A 17,861-nucleotide genomic window follows, 5' to 3' on the forward strand; every position below is an offset into this window, starting at 1 on the left:
AATATGCTTTTATTTGACAAGGTGCTATTACAATACTGAGAAATTTAATGAAAAAGTAATTTGGGCTGGGGCTGGGGCTCAGTGGTAGCACACTTGCCTGGCATGTGTGAGGCGCTGGGTTCAATCCTCAGCTAAATAAAATAAAGGTCTATCAATAGCTAAAAAAATTTTTTAAGTGATTTTGCAATGTTTAAGATGATCAAATATCTTTTTTGCTACATGGGCCAATGCATTCACTATAACTTGTTCAAAAAATGTAGTCTCTTTGACTTCAAATTATTTTTAAAAATAAAGATTATATAGACACATGTTCTGAATTATTTTGAACAATGAAGGTAAGCATTCTACATTAAACATTTAATGAGACCACTTTTCCTTTGCACATACATGTAAAAATCAAAAACTACAGGATAATTCCATAAAGACTTAGCTATTTCTAGAATAGTTTTGTGTAATCATAAAAGACTCCTAGAAATAAATTATCACTTTTATATTAACACTTTTCACTATAATATATGTTTTCATTTTTTTAAAAAAATATTCACTTTTTAGTTGTAGTTGGACACAATACCTTTATTTATTTATTTATTTTTATGTGGTGCTGAGGATTGAACCCAGGGCCCCTCACGTGCTAGTCGAATGCTCCACCGCTGAACCACAACTCCAGCCCTACAATATATGTTTTCTTAAAGATAAAAATCTTGGGAATTTGGATTTCCCTTATTGATTGAACATAAAATAATCTCTTGCTTCCTGTATTTAATAAACTTCAACTCCTTCTATGAGGAGCTATATACACAGCACAGTGTTACTTACAAGTATTCCAGTGAGATGTGTACTTAGTTTCATAATGATCCACACAGTGGTGCCATAAAAAGTTTCTACAGGTAAAATGCCAGGAAATGCCAGAGTGGACAGTGCCAGACAGAGTACAATAGATTACAGGTACCCCTGAGGGCCAGAGGACACCATACATTTCAATTTTTAAGTAAAACATGTACAGAAACATAAGAAAAAATATATAATTCCATTGTTGATAATGTAATTTTCTAGATACTGTTTCTTTTGTTAAATGGACAAACTAACTTAATTTAAAATTAGAGAAAGTGAATATAATCATAATATGAAGGATCTTCCTTGTTTTCTCATCAGTGGAATGCAGTAGGATTAGTGCCAGGATCTTTCTGGTTCCTATATTTATAGTTCATCCAAACCCTCAGGTCTCTGAAACTGAAAAAAAGAGGCCGAGTCCACCCCAAAATCTCAAAACCGCCCCAGTATATTCTCCCATTATTGGAGCACACAGCAAGCACTGGTGGCTGCTTTTGAACACAGCTGGCCAGATAGGTGTCATTTGGGTTAAAACTTCAGAACTCACAACAGTTTAAGTTTCTCTGGATGTCATTTTGAATACTTGCTGTATTGTTCCAACCACCCTCCAGAAGCTGACTGTTGCTCCTGATCCCAGGCTAAGCAAGCATAACAGACAGAAAACTGAACAATAAATACAAGGAGGCGACTAATCATATATTTTTTAAAAAAGAATAGCAACACCTGATGCTGTTTCTCAGCTCCAATTAGCCCACTAATGCAGTCAGAAACATGAAGATGTCAACTGCAATGACAACACTGGCCACTTGGAGACTATATATCAGTTCAAAGCAAATGCCTCTAGCAGCAAATCCAATTGTTGATTAACTAGGTAACTAAAAGCTAAGCAAGCACATCCACAACTATTTATTTTCACTTGGAGACTGTGTCTCACTAAATTACACAGGATGTTCTCCAGGTTATGAGTCTCCTACCTCCACTGCACCCAGTTGTCAGATCAGGCGGGGCAGGCAGCGACCAAAGGAGGCAGATTTAAATGGGCCACTGTACAGGCTTTATTGAGATATCACTCCCGGGCAGAACTCGATCAGACCCACAGAGGGGACAGGAGAAGGGTCTGAGGAGAAACCGAGTGGAAGCTCACCAGACTGGACTTTTATAGGGCTTACAGCAGAAGGGAAGGGCTTGGGACAGGAAAAGGTGTTCTTAGAGTCCCTTGCCCCCTTGGAGTTGGTCAGGGGAGTTGGCTGAACTCCAGGATTGGCCAGGGGGTCCTGCTGATTGACAGGTGTTAGTCAAGAGATCTGACTGATTGACAGGTATTTCCGCCGGCATCTGATTGATGTTGTTTTCCACGAGGGCTGCTTTGTTCTAAGTTGCCACCATGTCGCCACCACTGACCTAACACCAGTCAGTTTCTGATTTTTTAAAATTACTTCTTTTGAAAACTTGAGCCAGGCTCTAGCCAACTCCACATAGTATAGCTAAAACATACATGGTATTCCATTGTCTGATTCTCAGGAATCCAGAGAATATGGTTCATGTTACCATTGTAACTGAAAGGTAAGGAGGAAATACTGAAAAGTGCCATTCCAGAGGAGGAATAGTCTCAAAAATCTTTGTATAAATTTTGCCCTGATTTCTTGCTGATTTAAGAACAACTGAAATAGTATGACAGACTCCATACAATCTCGGTAAGGCTGAAAGAATTTAAAGGACATACCAGTTGCGGGGAATACTAGAAAAGAAGAGTGAGATAATGAAGCAGAAAATACTATCTGAAGGAATAAAAGGCAAAGACATCTCAAAATTAAAAAGTGCATGTGTGTGAAGATTCAAGAAGCTCTGAGAACCTAAAGAAGATAAAATAAACAAAAATAAATTATCTTACAAATGTTAGAAACCAATATGAAAAAAGAACCTTAAAATGGTCTAAGCAAAAATGTTATATCATAAATGTGCAGTGCAACATTGTATATCAATGATGACTTTACTTCAAATAAAAAAGGAGATAGGAAGGTCATTGAAGGGGATTTTGAATGGGCTCAATGAAAAAAATCATCTAATTATTTGATTCTGTATTCAGCAAAAATATTTTCAATAAGAGAAATGAAATGCAGATATAGTCAGAAAATGAAAACTAAAAGCTAATTCATCATCCACAGAACAGCACAACAAAAACCTCAACAGGAATTTTTTTCTGGTTGAAGGGTAGTTATTCCAGATGGAAACCACATCTTCAGATATAAACAAAAAATATTAATGTAAAAAAAAAAAACTTTAGTTATGTTAGTAAACAGAGTCTTTTTCCTCTTAATTTCATAAATATACATATGATTGATCAAAAAATTACTTTGTTTTTTTAACACATTACCATATTGTAAGCATAAAACCATATGTAGAAGTTGAGAATTAAGAAAATGAACATATTAAAACATAGTATCATCATATTTTTTGTGAAACTGTATAAATTTGCCAGGAAAAGGAAACAAATATTAAAACAACAGACCAAAATGTAAATATCAATAATTATATAAGTATTTTAAAAGAATAGATGTTCAAATTATACAAAAAACTATGGTAAATATTATAAATCTTATAAAGCATATGTGTTATAAAGATAGTTTAATTGAAAGTAAATACACAGTCCTTAAACCTTTCACAAAATATTATAATGAGTTATGGGTCCAAATATAAAATGCAAAGGTATAAGACACTTACAGCTAATATAGGAGAAAATCTAAACCTCCTTTGTTTTTGCGATGACAAAATATTTTAAGTGCACCAGAATGTGCATGTTCATGAAAGAATTGATAAGTTGAATTTCATTAAAATTAAAACCTTTTGCTCTGAGAAAGACAGTTAATAGAATAAGAAGAAACAAATTGCAGAAAATATTTTAGAAACGTATCTGTTAAAACACTGGTATTCAAAATATATAAATAGTTTGTAAAAAATCATTGGTAAGAAACCAAACAATTGACATAAAAAGAGGCTAAGTATTTGAACATCATGCTAGAAAAGTTATACAAATGACAAATAAGTATTTAAAATGATGCCTAACATCATAAGCCACTATGAACTTGCAAAATAAAACAACTTACACCTCTATTTCTAGTAGAATGGCTAATTTCAACAAAACTAATAACACTAAACACTGGAGAGAATGTGGCACAATAGGAAATCTCATTCTTTGCTGCTGGTGGAAATGCAAAATGGTAAAGGAAATTTACAAGACAGTTTGACATTTTCTAATAAAATTAAATATGCTCTTAAAATGTAATCTCTATTATTTACACAAATTAGTTGAACTTATTCTTACACAAAATCTTGTACATGAATGTTTTGTCAAAATTCAAAACCAGCCAAGATGCACTTCAGAAATTAGATGGATGCCAGGTGCAGTGGTGCATGCCTGCAATCCACAAATGAACTATTATGCCACAAAAGACATGAAACAACCTTAAATGAAAATGAGAAAGTTAAAGGAGCCAATCTGAAAAGACTCCATACTCTGATTCCAATTATATGGCATTCTATTAAAGGCAAAATTACGAGGATATTAAATATATAACCAAAACTCATAGAATGTTCAACACTAAGAATTAGCTGTAATAAAAACTATGAATTCTGGCTAATGACAATACAAAATATTGAATCATCGATTGTAATAAATACAGTACTTTAATGTAAGATGTTAACAAGAGTGTCAACTGTAGGAGAATAATATAGCAATGTTATCTAGAATAGCAAAAAGCAAATGGAAAAAAATATAACAAATTTGAATGAACTGAATTGTCAGAATATTAAATGCAAAGTAAATTCACAGCTGACAATACCTTGTAGAATTCCTCTTAAGAACATTAATTTAAAAAAATAGATCAACGATATACAACAGAGTCTTGAAGAAGTCTAACACATATAACTCAACTGATTGTTAACACTGTCACCAAGAAAAATCAATGTGGAAAACAATCTTTTCTACAAAACCTATCCAACAATGATAAGAGGTTGTTAGATAAGAATAAATAAATAACTTCAACAATACTGCTTTGAGTACATTTCAGTACTTGGACATGAGACTTTGTGAGACATTCTAGATCTATACCGTAAGAGAATTGTAACAGTGGCCCATTTCACCTTTTGAATATAGTCTTACCTCCTTATTCCAAAAGGAACACGTTTTTCATTTCCTCTTCTCCCTCTCCATCTCCCTAACCTGGGAGCATGGAACAGGATTAACTTTTACCAATCCTAGACCTACTTATCTGTATTTGAGAACACACACAAAACAGGAACCTAGTAAACCACACTTGGGGAATGCCCCCCAAAATCTAAGGAATGGCTATCTCCCAAATTAACAAGTGAATCACAATCACCCTTCAGGGCACATTTGGAATACAGCTTTTATTCTCCCTTATGAGCAGAATTCTGTCCTCTGGGACAGGATTTCGTTGTTCTTCTTTGCTAACAAATCATTAAACCTTCTTTTTCCATTTTTGCAAAAACATGTCCTTATTATTGGATTGGCATCAGGGGCAAGGTCCAAGCTTATGGTAACAAAATTGGTGACACAGATGGGACCCAAGGGCAGCCCCTACTCCAGCTTTTGGCAGGCCTGGCACTCCAGGCAACCCTACTTCCATGCTGAGGGTGTTAGGCAAAATTGTTAACAGCTGACTGCTGGAGAGTTAGGAGTTGGGTGTGTTTGCCTTGGGTCAAATCAGAGAAGCTATTCCTGTGAGTAAAGGGAGTGACTGATGGACTATCCCAGCAGCTGCAAAGCCCCATTTGTTTTTGGGAACTCCCAGCTTCCTTCTCTGAATTGTGTGGATTGCTCCATCTTGGTCTACTTTGAGTAAAAGCAAACTGAATGCAGTAAAGTTCTGACACCTTATCCATCTGGTAAGTTCCCTCTGTGTTCACAGACCCTCTGTCTCTGTATTTTTTGTTGTATCTGTCACTGGCCCTTTAAGACATGACATATACAATACTACATTATTATTATTATTATTATTATTATTATTATTATTATTATTATTATTGAGTGCTGGGGATTGAACTCAGGGGCACTCAGCCACTGAGCCACATCCCCAGCCCTATTTTGTATTTTATTTAGAGACAGGGTCTTACTGAGTTGTTTAACACCTTGCTGTTGCTGAGGCTGGCTTTGAACTCCCAATCCTCTTGTCTAAGCTTCCTGAGCTGCTGGGATTAGAGGAATTCACCACCATAACCAGCTACTGCATTAATCTTACAGGTAGTTTCTTGGGACAGATCTTGACTGCATGGGTCACCTATATATTCAAATTGGTCTAAGAAAAAGATGACATTTTTCCTGTAACAATGTGATCTTTGCATGGTTTTTTGAGTTATTGTATAATTATGTAGTTGAAATTGGTCTGTTGGAGATAAAGTAATGAAAGAAATTCTGTATGTTCAGGTATGTATGCAGTTGCATAATAAGGAGTCTGAACAGTTAAAAAACTAATGTGATGATACAAAATGCACTGTCTGTAATGTGTGAGGATAGCAGAACCACAGACTAAAGGGTTTAAAAAAAAGGTGCTGGGCTGACAATCCTAGCACTGCTTCTCAGCCTGGCCCCAGGCAGCTGCAAATTATCCTGCTGTGGGTCAGGGATTCCAGTCCTGGGCTAAAGGAAAGAAATCCCAGGAAAGCTGCCTCATCTATAAAGAAATGGGTAAAGAGGACCTGGCCTCTCTCTTGCCTTCCACCTACTTTTTGCCCATGGGAACAAAATTAGAGTTTGAGAATGCAGCTTAGTTTGCTGCTTCTGCTGACAAATGAAGTCTATGTAAGCTATGGCAGTCCTCGCTGATTTCTTTCTGAGTTCTTGTCTCATGGGTCCAAATAATAAAATCCACAGATAGTGTCAGAGGACCAAAATGAAAGCAATAAAGTTTGTTTTGAATGTGAGGAGAAAAGATGGAACTCTCCATAATGTGAGGGGATAACTGGTGGAATGCTTTTCCACTTGAGCATAACAGTCTGGGGAATTATGGCTTCTGGATAAAGGCATGATCAGAGTTCATGCTGAACAAACATTAATTAAAAAGCTTTGGAACTACTTTTTGGAATCTGCTGTACAGGTTTGGGGAGGGTATCAAGGCTATTGGCTTGGCCCATGACTTTCTAGTTGGCTGTCACTTTTAGTCCTTAAGTCTGAATTCTTTTTTGTAGCTTATATTTGAGTTCACACTCATTTCAATTTTATTACAGCCCTGGAACACAACAGTGAACTAGATTGCTTAATCTCACATTGTGACCCATTAACCTCATTGTCTAACTTTTAACTAGCTTAGTTTTTTAGAATTTTTTTTAGATATTGATGGATATTTATTTATTGATTGATTGATGGTGCTGAGAATCAAACCCAGTGCCTCACACATGCTAGGCAAGCACTCTACCACTGAGCCACAACCCCAGCCCCTTAACTAGCCTATCTTACGTGGGTGAAGAGAGAAAGCTGCCAGTCACAAAGAACATGGCAATGGGTTTCAGTTCTATTAAATTAAAATCTGGGGACAAAATAGTCTCCCCTTTTAAGTTCTGACAGAATGCCCCATTTGGCTAGGTGACACTTCAAGGTACAGTCTTGACTGCTGCCTACAGATCTCAAATACAATGACCTCCCAGAGTCCCAATATACATAGTATTGGATGTATTGATTCTGCTGATTTCTGCAAAGAAAGGTCCGTAACAGTCTGTATGGTCAATGTGATCTTCATTGGACAGAGAGCCATGGAGATAGATAGATATTTTTTTAAGAGTCTGGATAAAATTGTAAGTGGGGAATGCACTTAAAGTTGATTATCACAATAATAATAAGAGAGACTGATCAAACAACAATATTCTGTGCTCCAAACCCTTGAATGCAAACCATAAAAAATATTAAGTCAAAATTTTTGGTATATGTCAGACAGTCCCCATCCCTCTCCTGGGATAAAATGTTTTGTCTAAATTAAATGTACAGATAATATTATCACCCACCTTTATTGGCAAGTGACTCCCCAGAAAAGGAAACAGAGAATGCTCTGCTGGAGGTTTATGAAAAGCAAGTAAGGCCATTTGGGCCACAGGACCCTGAGAAAGGTGAATAGGATTATCATAACCAAGATTTTGTTTAAGGAGGAAACAACTTGACCCAGGGGGATAAAATAACCCCTTAATAGAGATACATTAATAAGAATTCATTCTCTTCTGGACAAATGTTTAAAACATGAATTGAGTCAGGTTTGCCAGGTAACCTACAATATACTTATTCTGCCTGTTTAAAACAAAAAAAGAAAGAAAACAACAACAAAAAAAATACACCTCACCCTGATGAAACAGATGACTTAAAAATGTTAACTAGGCTTGATTTTTTATGAATAATCTAAACACATGTGACTAGAGATATGTATACATCTGAAACTATGTTTATCTGTGCCTTCTCTAAGTTTTCTGTAAAATTTTATAAAATAAAAGTTCAGGACTGGTGTTGTGGCTCAGTGGTAGAGCACTTGCCTTGTATGTATGAGACACTGGGTTCAATCCTCAGCACCACATAAAAATAAATAAAGTCCATCAACAATTAAAAAAAATCAGGGCTGGGGTTGTAGCTCAGTCAGTGATAAACCACTTGCCTTGCATGTGTGTGGCACTGTGTTCTATCCTCAGTACCACATAAAAATAAACAAATAAAATAAAGGTATTAAATCCATGTACAACTAAAAAAAAATTTAAAAGTTCATGTAGGTTTAACCAGTAAGTGCTCTCTTTTATATATTGCATCTGGCATAAAATGTCCATACTTCCATTTGAAAAACTGTCTTATATCTCTCTATTTCTGATCATTGACACTGTTTATATAATGCATAAAAGATTTAAGGCTATCCTTGATTTTTTCTAGAACTTCTAAAATTTGCAAACTTATAATTATCTTTGAATTCTGATTTTTACTATAAAAGTTAAACCTAGTTAATATAAAGACACCTGTGTAATTGTGACACTAACTATTCCTGGCTTCTTTGCATATTAGATGTATTCATGTTTTTCTAGTATTTAAAATACAAAGCTTAGGAGAATACTTAACCAAGTTGATGTTCTCCAAATTTTAGTTGTCTATAATAGTAATCTCTTTCAGACATATAAAAATAACAAATTTAATTGGGGATTTATTTATGACATTTAATGTTCTGTAACTTAATACAGGTAACCTGTTATAACTAAGATATAGGATCCTAGAGAACAGGAGAAAGCCAACAAGAGCACATTCTGAAAACAGGAGAGTCATTGGAAAGAAAAATGTCCCTAATATTTTCAAGAGAAGCCACCCATAGACAGCAAAACTCTGGACCAATCCTGGCAGATGGCATTACTGGTAGAAGAAGCTGAAGAAGGCAAGAGTCTTTTCACATGTTCCCCAGAGTGACACCCTGAAGAATCTCAGCTGACTCTTAAAAGAAGATAGGAACAGGTTAATTTTGACCAACTTGGTCTTAAATACCTGATAGAATAGTATGACCAAAGCACACTAATACATGAACATTTAAAGAATATTTTTAATGTAATATAAGATGTACATGTATTAGCCCTATAAAAAGTAAGTAAAGCTGGAAGCTGAAAAAAAGGGATATTATGTGGTTAAGCCTAATATTTAACTATCATAAAGGACTCTGGAGTCACAAGCTTGTCCTGCATTTTAGAAACTGGCTGAAATACTGTTTTTTGTATTAATTATTTACAAAAAGAATAATGCTTTGCTGTCTTGTTTATTTGTGTCCTGCAGGATCCTTGCCTAATATATGCCTTGTCCAGTCACATTTCAAATGCCAGCATGGACCTCTAGACCATTCTGATGCTGAATACCCTTAATTGTCCATGCCTCACCTGAAAGAGAACAAGGACTTTGGGTCATTTCTTCCCTGTCAACTTTACCCTCTCTCAGCAGGAACAGCTTGGAGGTGTCCTCACCCATTTGTCAATAGAAATGGAATGTAGAATTTGACAGTGGGTATATGAAACAGTGGTCCCTTGATCTTTTGAATATAGCCTTAGCTACTTATTTTAAATGAGACTTGTTTTTCTTTTCCTCTACTCCCTGCCCACCTCCCTAATGGGGGCACATGGAATAGGATTACCATACCCTAGACCTAGTTATCTGTATTTGAGCACACACCAACACAGGAAGCAAGTAGTCCACACTTGAGGGATGGCCCAGATCTAAGGAATAGCTATCTCCCCAATTAACAATGCATCACTATCCCCCTTTAGGGCAAACTAGAATGAAGCCTTTGAAGAGCTTCTTTAAAAGACCTCTGTTCTACCTTATGGGCAGAATCCTGGCCTCTGGAATAGGAGTTCATGTTCTTCTTTTTTGCTCTCAATGCAATAAACCTTTTTCCTTTTGCTCAAAGCCATGTCATCATTATTGGATTGGCATCAGGGACAAGGACCATGTTTTCGGTAATGGTAATAACCAAATTACAAACTTTACTTGGATTTCACATTTTTATTTGTGATATCTAGTATATAGAGGGATACATGGCATGATAAAACTAGTTCCAAAGATTCAAAGCAGACAAAAATGGCAAAAATGTCTGGACATTTGGGTGGGGTGTTTCTAGGAATCTGAATTTACCCCCAATGACAGGAATAGAAGCTTATAAAAAGTTAGCGTTTTTTTCTAGATAACTCTTGATCAATGCTGTGAAATGAACAATTTTACTCCATATGGGCATTTCCTTTATGCCCTTTGGAATTTGTCGGGCAGCCAAGTGTGAGAGGCCCCTCTTCGCCTTAAGTGATAAGGGCAAAATATTTTGAAGTTATTTAGCCTTACTGCACAGACCTCTTCCAGTCACCAATTAAAGTGTTAAGAGATCTAGATGTCTCATTGTTTTGGACTCCACTGTTTTCTTTATGTTTTCTTTCTTTCTTTATCTCTCTCTCTTTCTTTGGTAGGCTGTGAATGAAACCCAGGATCTTTTACATGCTAGATAAGCATTTTATCACTGAACTACATCCAAGCCCCTTATAGTACTTTGTTCTTGATGCATGTTTGTGAAACTAATGCTGAATCATATGATTTTTTTCTTGGCTTCTGTTAATATGGTTAAATATTTCTCAAAAATATTAATGTAAAAAATAAATATAAAAATATAAGGTGACTGTTGCCCTCATTATACAAGATAATGTGTTTCCTTTTCATATATATATATATATATATATATATATATATATATATATATATATAGTGGGCATTCAACCCAAGGCTTTGTGCATGCTAGTGTAAGAAGACAGATAGATTAGGATGGTGGAAACATGAGGTTAAAAGGATAATTCTGTGGGATGAACCCACTGTGCTGACCCCCCATCTGCTTGTTTTGCCCAAAAGCAATCTTCCTGAAGCCCTGCCTGGCCTGAGTGGACAGGATATGTCACATTCCTCAGAAAACTGAAGCAGGGGGTGAAGGATAGGCAGTCAGTGTAGGCAATGAATGATGGGGGTCTAGAAAGGATGAAGACAAGTCATCAAAGAGGGGACCATGGGTTGTTAACCTCTGTGATTGTGCTCCTGGGTGCTTTATGTTGCTAATGATTATCCTCCACATTTATATAAAATAAGAAGCCCCCTCCCTCCAGCTCTTGGCTCCCAGGCTCCAAGGCTCCAAGGCTCTAATTCTCTTGGGAGCAGTCTGTCTCTATCATTTTCTTAAATAAAACTTGCTTTCTATGCTTGAGGTGTTTGAGCTTCAACACTAGGGAACAAAGACCCATTCCTGATTGCCAAGATTGGTATCAGCAGGCAAGTGCTCTGTAACTGAGCACTGAAATCCTAGCCTAAGGAATTAAATTACTGATATTTTTCTACACCCATAATCACACACAAACAAGGCATGGGCACAATGCATACATTTTGTGCATGTACATACTTTGACTTTCTTTTCCCAAAAATTGATAAAAATTTGCATGCTGTTTTTGAATTGCTTTTTGACATCCTCCACACATTACATTTGACTACATGTCTATGCCATTGAACTTAATTACTAGATTCTTTTCAGTAGTACAAGAATTATTTTATTTTATCAAACCCATAATCTGTTTTAATTTAATAATAATAAACTATGTGAAGACAATTTTGTATATTATGTATTTATAATTTTATCAAATATTTTCCACATGATCAACTCCATAAACATTCCTTGTTTGAACAGTATACTTTATTTTTCTTTGACTCATTCTTAAATAACAGCTCTAAAAGGATATAATATTTTATAATGCCACCAAAAGTGCATTGAGCGGTTGGGGTTGTGACTCAGTGGTAGAGCGCTTGCCTCACACACTTGTGAGGCACTGTGTTCAATTCTCCACTACATAAAAATATATAAATAAAATAAGGATTTTTTTAAAAAGTGCATTGATATACATATTTTAACAGACTCTCAAAAATATTGTTTTTTTAGAATCTATTTAGCATTAACCAATAAGCTATGAGAAAAGCATACCCAATTTCCTTTTATATGCATGTTATTGATTATTTATAAAAAGTAATTAAATTTTTAGGTCAGTCATTTGTATTTTTTTTTATATATTGTCCAAAATTTTTGCTCACTTTTCTATTAGTACAATCTAGATCTTTATTGATTTGTAGGGGATAGGGCAATAATAAATTTATTTATGTATTACATGTCATATATATTACCAATAATATATTTTAATCATTTGCCTTTTTTTAGTATAGTTATAAATGTTTTTGTCTGTTTCAAGGTTGCTTTTATACAGAGATTTCTAATATTTATATAGCTACATTATACAGTCTTTAATCTTATAATGATTTTATGCAATTATTTTTATGTGAATCATAAGAACCATATTTAAATATATAATTTCATGGGAATTCATAATAGTATTACATAGGAGATAAAATTCCTAATACTTTCATACTTATTGTAAAAACAAAAGTATTCCTTCTTTTTAAAATGTCTATTCACTTTACCTTATTTATCCTTTTTTATATAAACATAACACTCCCATCTTCATCCTTCCTAAGTATATTAAATAAATTTGTCAGTATTCCTTATGCTTTCTAACACTACCACATTTTCACTAAAGTGAAATTAATGATAGTTTCCTTTATAGTCCTACAATTTTCTGTAAATTGTAAGTGAACCAAAGTAAACTTTCCAGGTTTCTGGTGTTTTTGGCAATATTCTCTCTTTTCAGAGGTGAAGAAGCATTCTTCATCAATGAAATTGAAAAGATTAACTATCATGCACAGTCCCATAAAGTCCATGAGGTTGTTCTTGTATTCTGTTTCATTGACCAGTTTATGCATATATGTTTATGATATTTATGATGTCATTTTAATGACTTGCTACTTACAAATATAATATATAGTAAGAGAAATGTTTTTACTTCAGTTTGCTCTTTCAAAAATGCCACATTATATCACATATTTATTCCTCCAACTAAAGTTTAGAAACATTTTTTAACATTTCAACAAGGCAGAAGATAAAAGTAGGTTCAAAGTAGAAGTATTTTATAGGTAATATATTCAAATATATTTGTAAAGAGTGGGGGCACAATGGCACATGCCTGTAATCCTAAGTGATCAGGAGGCTGAGACAGGAGGATTGCAAGTTCAAAGCCAGCCTCAGCAATTTAGTAAGACCTTGATTCAAAATTTAAAAATTAAAAAAAGAGCTGGGGAAGTGCCTCAGTGGTTAAGCGCCCCTGTGTTCAATCCCAGTACCAAAATAATAATAAAAACAACAATAAAAATATAAAAAAAATAAAGATAATTAAATTAAAACAGTGAGATTTCCTTTTCCTATTCAAAAAGAAAATAAATGCTAACATCTATTAATTTCTGTCTGTCTGTCTCTCTCTCTCTCTCTTTTTTTTTTTTGTACCAAGGATTAAACCCAGAGGTGCTCAAACACTGAGCCATATTCCCAGCTCTTTTTATTTTTTATTTTGAGACTGGGCCTCCCTATGTTGCTGAGTCTGGCCTTGAACTTGCAATCCATCTGCCTCTGCCTCCCAAGCCTCTCTGTATTACGGGCATGTGCTACCACACCCAGCTTTCATTTTATCATCTTTAATAGAAGTCTATATTTGTCTTTCAATAGGACTAGAAAGTAATAACTAGATTTAGACCTAAGTTTTCTAATTTATTCTTACTTATGATTATGTACTACATAATGTTTGCAATGCATTTTCTAAATAAGTTTGATGGTATATGTTATTGTTTCATCTTTTATTTGTTAACTGGCCACCTCACTTAAATGTTATTATTTCTAGCAGTTTCTGAACTGATTTTTCAATATTTTCTATGTGGCTAATCATGCCATCAGCCAATAATATTGTCTCCTTTTTATATATAATGCATTTACTTTTTTATTGATTCTATTGGTTCAAACTTCTAAGTAGTATTATAGTAGTGAAATGAAACATGTTTGCCTTGCTCATGAAACATTTTCTCTACTATGAAGTACAAAGCTATGTATGAGAGAGCTTAAGTCTCTGTGGAATCTGTTATGTGAAGAAAACATCTTTCTCTGCTTGATTTCATATGACATGTCTATCAGAAATTCATTTTGGGCTGGGGATGTGGCTCAAGCAGCCCAGGTTCGATCCTCAGCAGCACATACAAACAAAGATGTTGTGTCTGCCAAAAACTAAAAAATAAATATTAAATTTTTCTCTCTCTCTAAAAAAAGAAATTCATTTTGTATCATTAACGTCCATCAAGATAAAACATTTTTAACAATTAATCTGAAAACTGTGTGTGTATATTCTCCCTATATATATATATTTTTTTTTTCTGATCTTATATTTGCTTTCTTGGATTGAAATCCACTTGTTCACGTTTTATTTTTCTTGAGTCATCTTTAATATTCTTTTTTTAGTTGTAGATTGACACTATACCTTTATTTTATTTATACATTTATTTCTATGAGGTGCTAAGTATCAAACCCAGTGCCTTACAAGTGCTCTACCACTGAGTTATAACCCTAGCCTCAATCAAAATTTTATTGAGTAATAATTTATGATTTTATAAGTGAATCTGACACATTTTTTGGCCCTACTTCATGAGATTTTAACACCAGGTCATGCAAGATTTATTTAAAAATTGGAAAACATTTCCTTTACATTAATGCTATGACAAATTTTAAGTTCAAAGGAGATCATTTGCTTCTTAAATTGAACAAAGTCAATAATAAACTATAAGATCTATAAGTCTGATTGGGAAATAATTATCTTGTATTTCATCCTTGTTTGTTGATTTATTTCATGTTTCATATACATTATACATACCACCAGTCCTTCCAATACTGAAGTTTATTGCTGGATCCTACATGTTTCTTCAATTTGTTTCAATATGTACAATAGCTGGTAATAATTATCTAGATAATTTAAATTTGAAGGAAAAAAATGTGCCCTCCTTGACAACTTTTATTTTCAAATTTAATAGAGCTCAGTAACCACACCACTAATTTTGGCTTATTTCAAGTCACAATTTACATATTAGCTTCATCTAACATGGGAGGGGGTGAGTTCCATGTACTTGAAATATCAAGAAAATATTTGTCTTGGTGCAATGGTAGAGGCACATAATCTCAGAAACTGGGTAGGCTGAAGTAGCAAGATTGCAAGTTTGAGGCCAGCCTGGGCAACTAACTTAATTCGATTCTGCCTCAAAAATTTGATATCTAGGCACAGTGGCACACATGTAATCCCAGCAGCTAGGGAGATGAGGCCCGAGGTTTACAAATTCAAAGCCAGCCTCAGGAACTTAGGGATCCTGTCTCAAACTAAAAAATAAAAGGAGCTGTGGATGTGGTTCAGTGGTTGAGCGCCCCTGGGTTCAATCCCTGGTACCAAAAGGAAAAAAAAAATGGAAAAAAAGCTCTGGGGATGTAGGTCACTTAAGATCCCCTGTGGTGGTTAAATTTAAATCAATTCAATCTGTAATGTCTGCAATTAGTTATTTCTAAAAACCTATAGTGCTCCACGTTTTTAACAACAAAAACAATTTATCTTGGTTACTTAATTTCTGTTGGCTATCATGACCCAAAAGCCACAATGATGTTATTACAAAGTCACAGATTTCAAGGTCATAGAGAAGAAAAATCACTATAGTAGGGTGCAAAAGTGTAATTAAAATTATTAGTAAGATTGTCTTTGAACATGGAAAAGTAAAATCAAAATGAAAGAAAACAATGGACTTAACTAGAAAAACAGATTTCTTCAGAGAAAGGAAATTGGAGAAGGAGAGAAATGCAACTCCAAAGAGCTCCCAACTCCTCGGGTGAAAACATGCGCATTGGAAACTATGGAAAAAACCGAACAGTGGCATGAGGGTGAAGCAGGAAATGGAGGGGAGGGGCAGTGCACGTAATGCGTTTAGGGGATGTGACGTCACAGAGCCTGTAGATTGTGCGGTTAGCAACTCCGTTCATCTCCCTGGGAAGCAACGGGTGAGACTTTAGAAAACTGTTCATGCCTTTTTTTCTGGATCTGCCAGACCTACATTAATCCTACCTCAGACTTTCCAGAGATTGTGAACACAGTCCTCAAGAATATGGAGGCCACCGAGGATAGCACATCGGAAATCCAAGGCCAGGTCCAAGAAACCTCAATCACATCGAAACCTAACAGTAGTACAGACAAGGTTCTAACCTCAACAGAGAACAAGAGGCAACGGAAAGGGTACCTGCCATCAGAGTCCGTGAAGATTCTCCGCGACTGGCTCTATGAGCACCGGTTTAAGGCCTATCCTTCAGAGGCAGAGAAACGAATGCTGTCAGAGCAAACTAATTTATCATTTCTTCAGATTTCAAACTGGTTCATAAATGCCCGCAGACGCGTTCTCCCGGAAATGCTTCAACAGGATGTAAACGACCCTAACCATCTTAAAGACAAGGCCGTTGATGAAGCCCAACAGCAGAGCACTGATCATTTTGTGCAGGTCAAGTCAGGGGCCAAACTTCCAGACAAGGTACAATGCTTGCCTGAGTCCCTGCTGCCAGTAGGCCAGGAGTCAGAAGAGAGGCTTACAGATCCGGAGTTTGTCCCAAGCCAGAAGCTAATCCTAAACGCCCAGCCAAAGAAAAAGGTCAAGATTTCCACTAGTGAGTCCTTTTCTTCTGAATCTGTGTGGCCAGAGGAGTACGAGGATTTCAGCAGCTTCCACTTGCTGGTAGATGCAGCTGTACAAAAGGCAGCTGAAATGGAGCTGCAGAAGAAGCAGGAGCTGGATCCATGATCGCCGCCTGCCAAAAACAGGCGAACAACAACAAAAAATAACCCCAGGTAGTCTCTTGTCTACTGTGGTAGGTTCATTTATGCTCATCCCAACTAACTCAAATGTTTTTCTTTTATAGTGACATGTTTTCTTCCAGAACTTTTATGAAAGCCGTTGTTAGATATTGTAACTGAATTTTGCCAGATATTTCAGTATTTTTACATGGAAGACACTAGCCATCATGATTTACATTTCAGCAAAGTTCTCTCTTCATCTTCCTGCTGGATTTATACTCTTCAGACAATCAGACTAATAACATCTGAGATTAGACACCATGCTGAAACTTCAGAGGATATTTTGTTTTTCTAGCTACAATTTTTCCATCCCAGTGATACGGCCAAATACTAAATCACCTCTCTTTCTCCCCTTCTCTGTAACCTTCCTTATTTATTAGCATAAATGATAGAAAAGTATCTATAAAAGATGGCTACTATACCACTGGCCTCATTTTAATGTTGAATTTTTTTGTGTGTGAAACTTTCAACTCTTACATTTCTCTTCATAGAGTTTATTTTAAGGAACACTTAATCTCTGCAAGGGGATGAATGTGACAGCAAAAGTAGATGGGATTCCTAAATATTTTACAAATAATGGTAAATTTTTTTCTGGGGGTACCAGTGACAGATCTGCAGTAAAGACAATTCCAGATGCTAGTGGTGGTTGTTTAGTAAGTTGGTTTTAGAGAATAATTTTTATTAGTTTTATTTATATG

At 35.3% G+C, this 17,861-nt stretch overlaps 1 protein-coding gene and 1 pseudogene across 1 annotated transcript; one reads left to right on the forward strand and one right to left on the reverse strand.

The window, feature by feature from the left end:
• Nucleotides 1-1,148: 1,148 nt before the first annotated feature.
• LOC113175963 (tetraspanin-13 pseudogene) lies at nt 1,149-1,688 on the reverse strand (annotated as a pseudogene).
• A 14,738-nt stretch (nt 1,689-16,426) lies between these two features.
• Nucleotides 16,427-17,110, forward strand: Tgif2lx (TGFB induced factor homeobox 2 like X-linked). Its single transcript, XM_026380350.1, has one exon. It carries the CDS (start codon nt 16,427-16,429, stop codon nt 17,108-17,110), a length of 684 nt encoding a protein of 227 aa, XP_026236135.1.
• The last annotated feature ends 751 nt before the right edge of the window (nt 17,111-17,861 follow it).

The sequence above is a fragment of the Urocitellus parryii genome, chromosome X (genome assembly GCF_045843805.1).
Source record: "Urocitellus parryii isolate mUroPar1 chromosome X, mUroPar1.hap1, whole genome shotgun sequence".
Taxonomy (NCBI): Eukaryota; Metazoa; Chordata; class Mammalia; order Rodentia; family Sciuridae; genus Urocitellus; species Urocitellus parryii.

Bases quoted from the DNA above. Each gene is read 5' to 3' on its own strand.
- Tgif2lx (XM_026380350.1), top strand. From the start codon at position 16,427: ATGGAGGCCACCGAGGATAGCACATCGGAAATCCAAGGCCAGGTCCAA.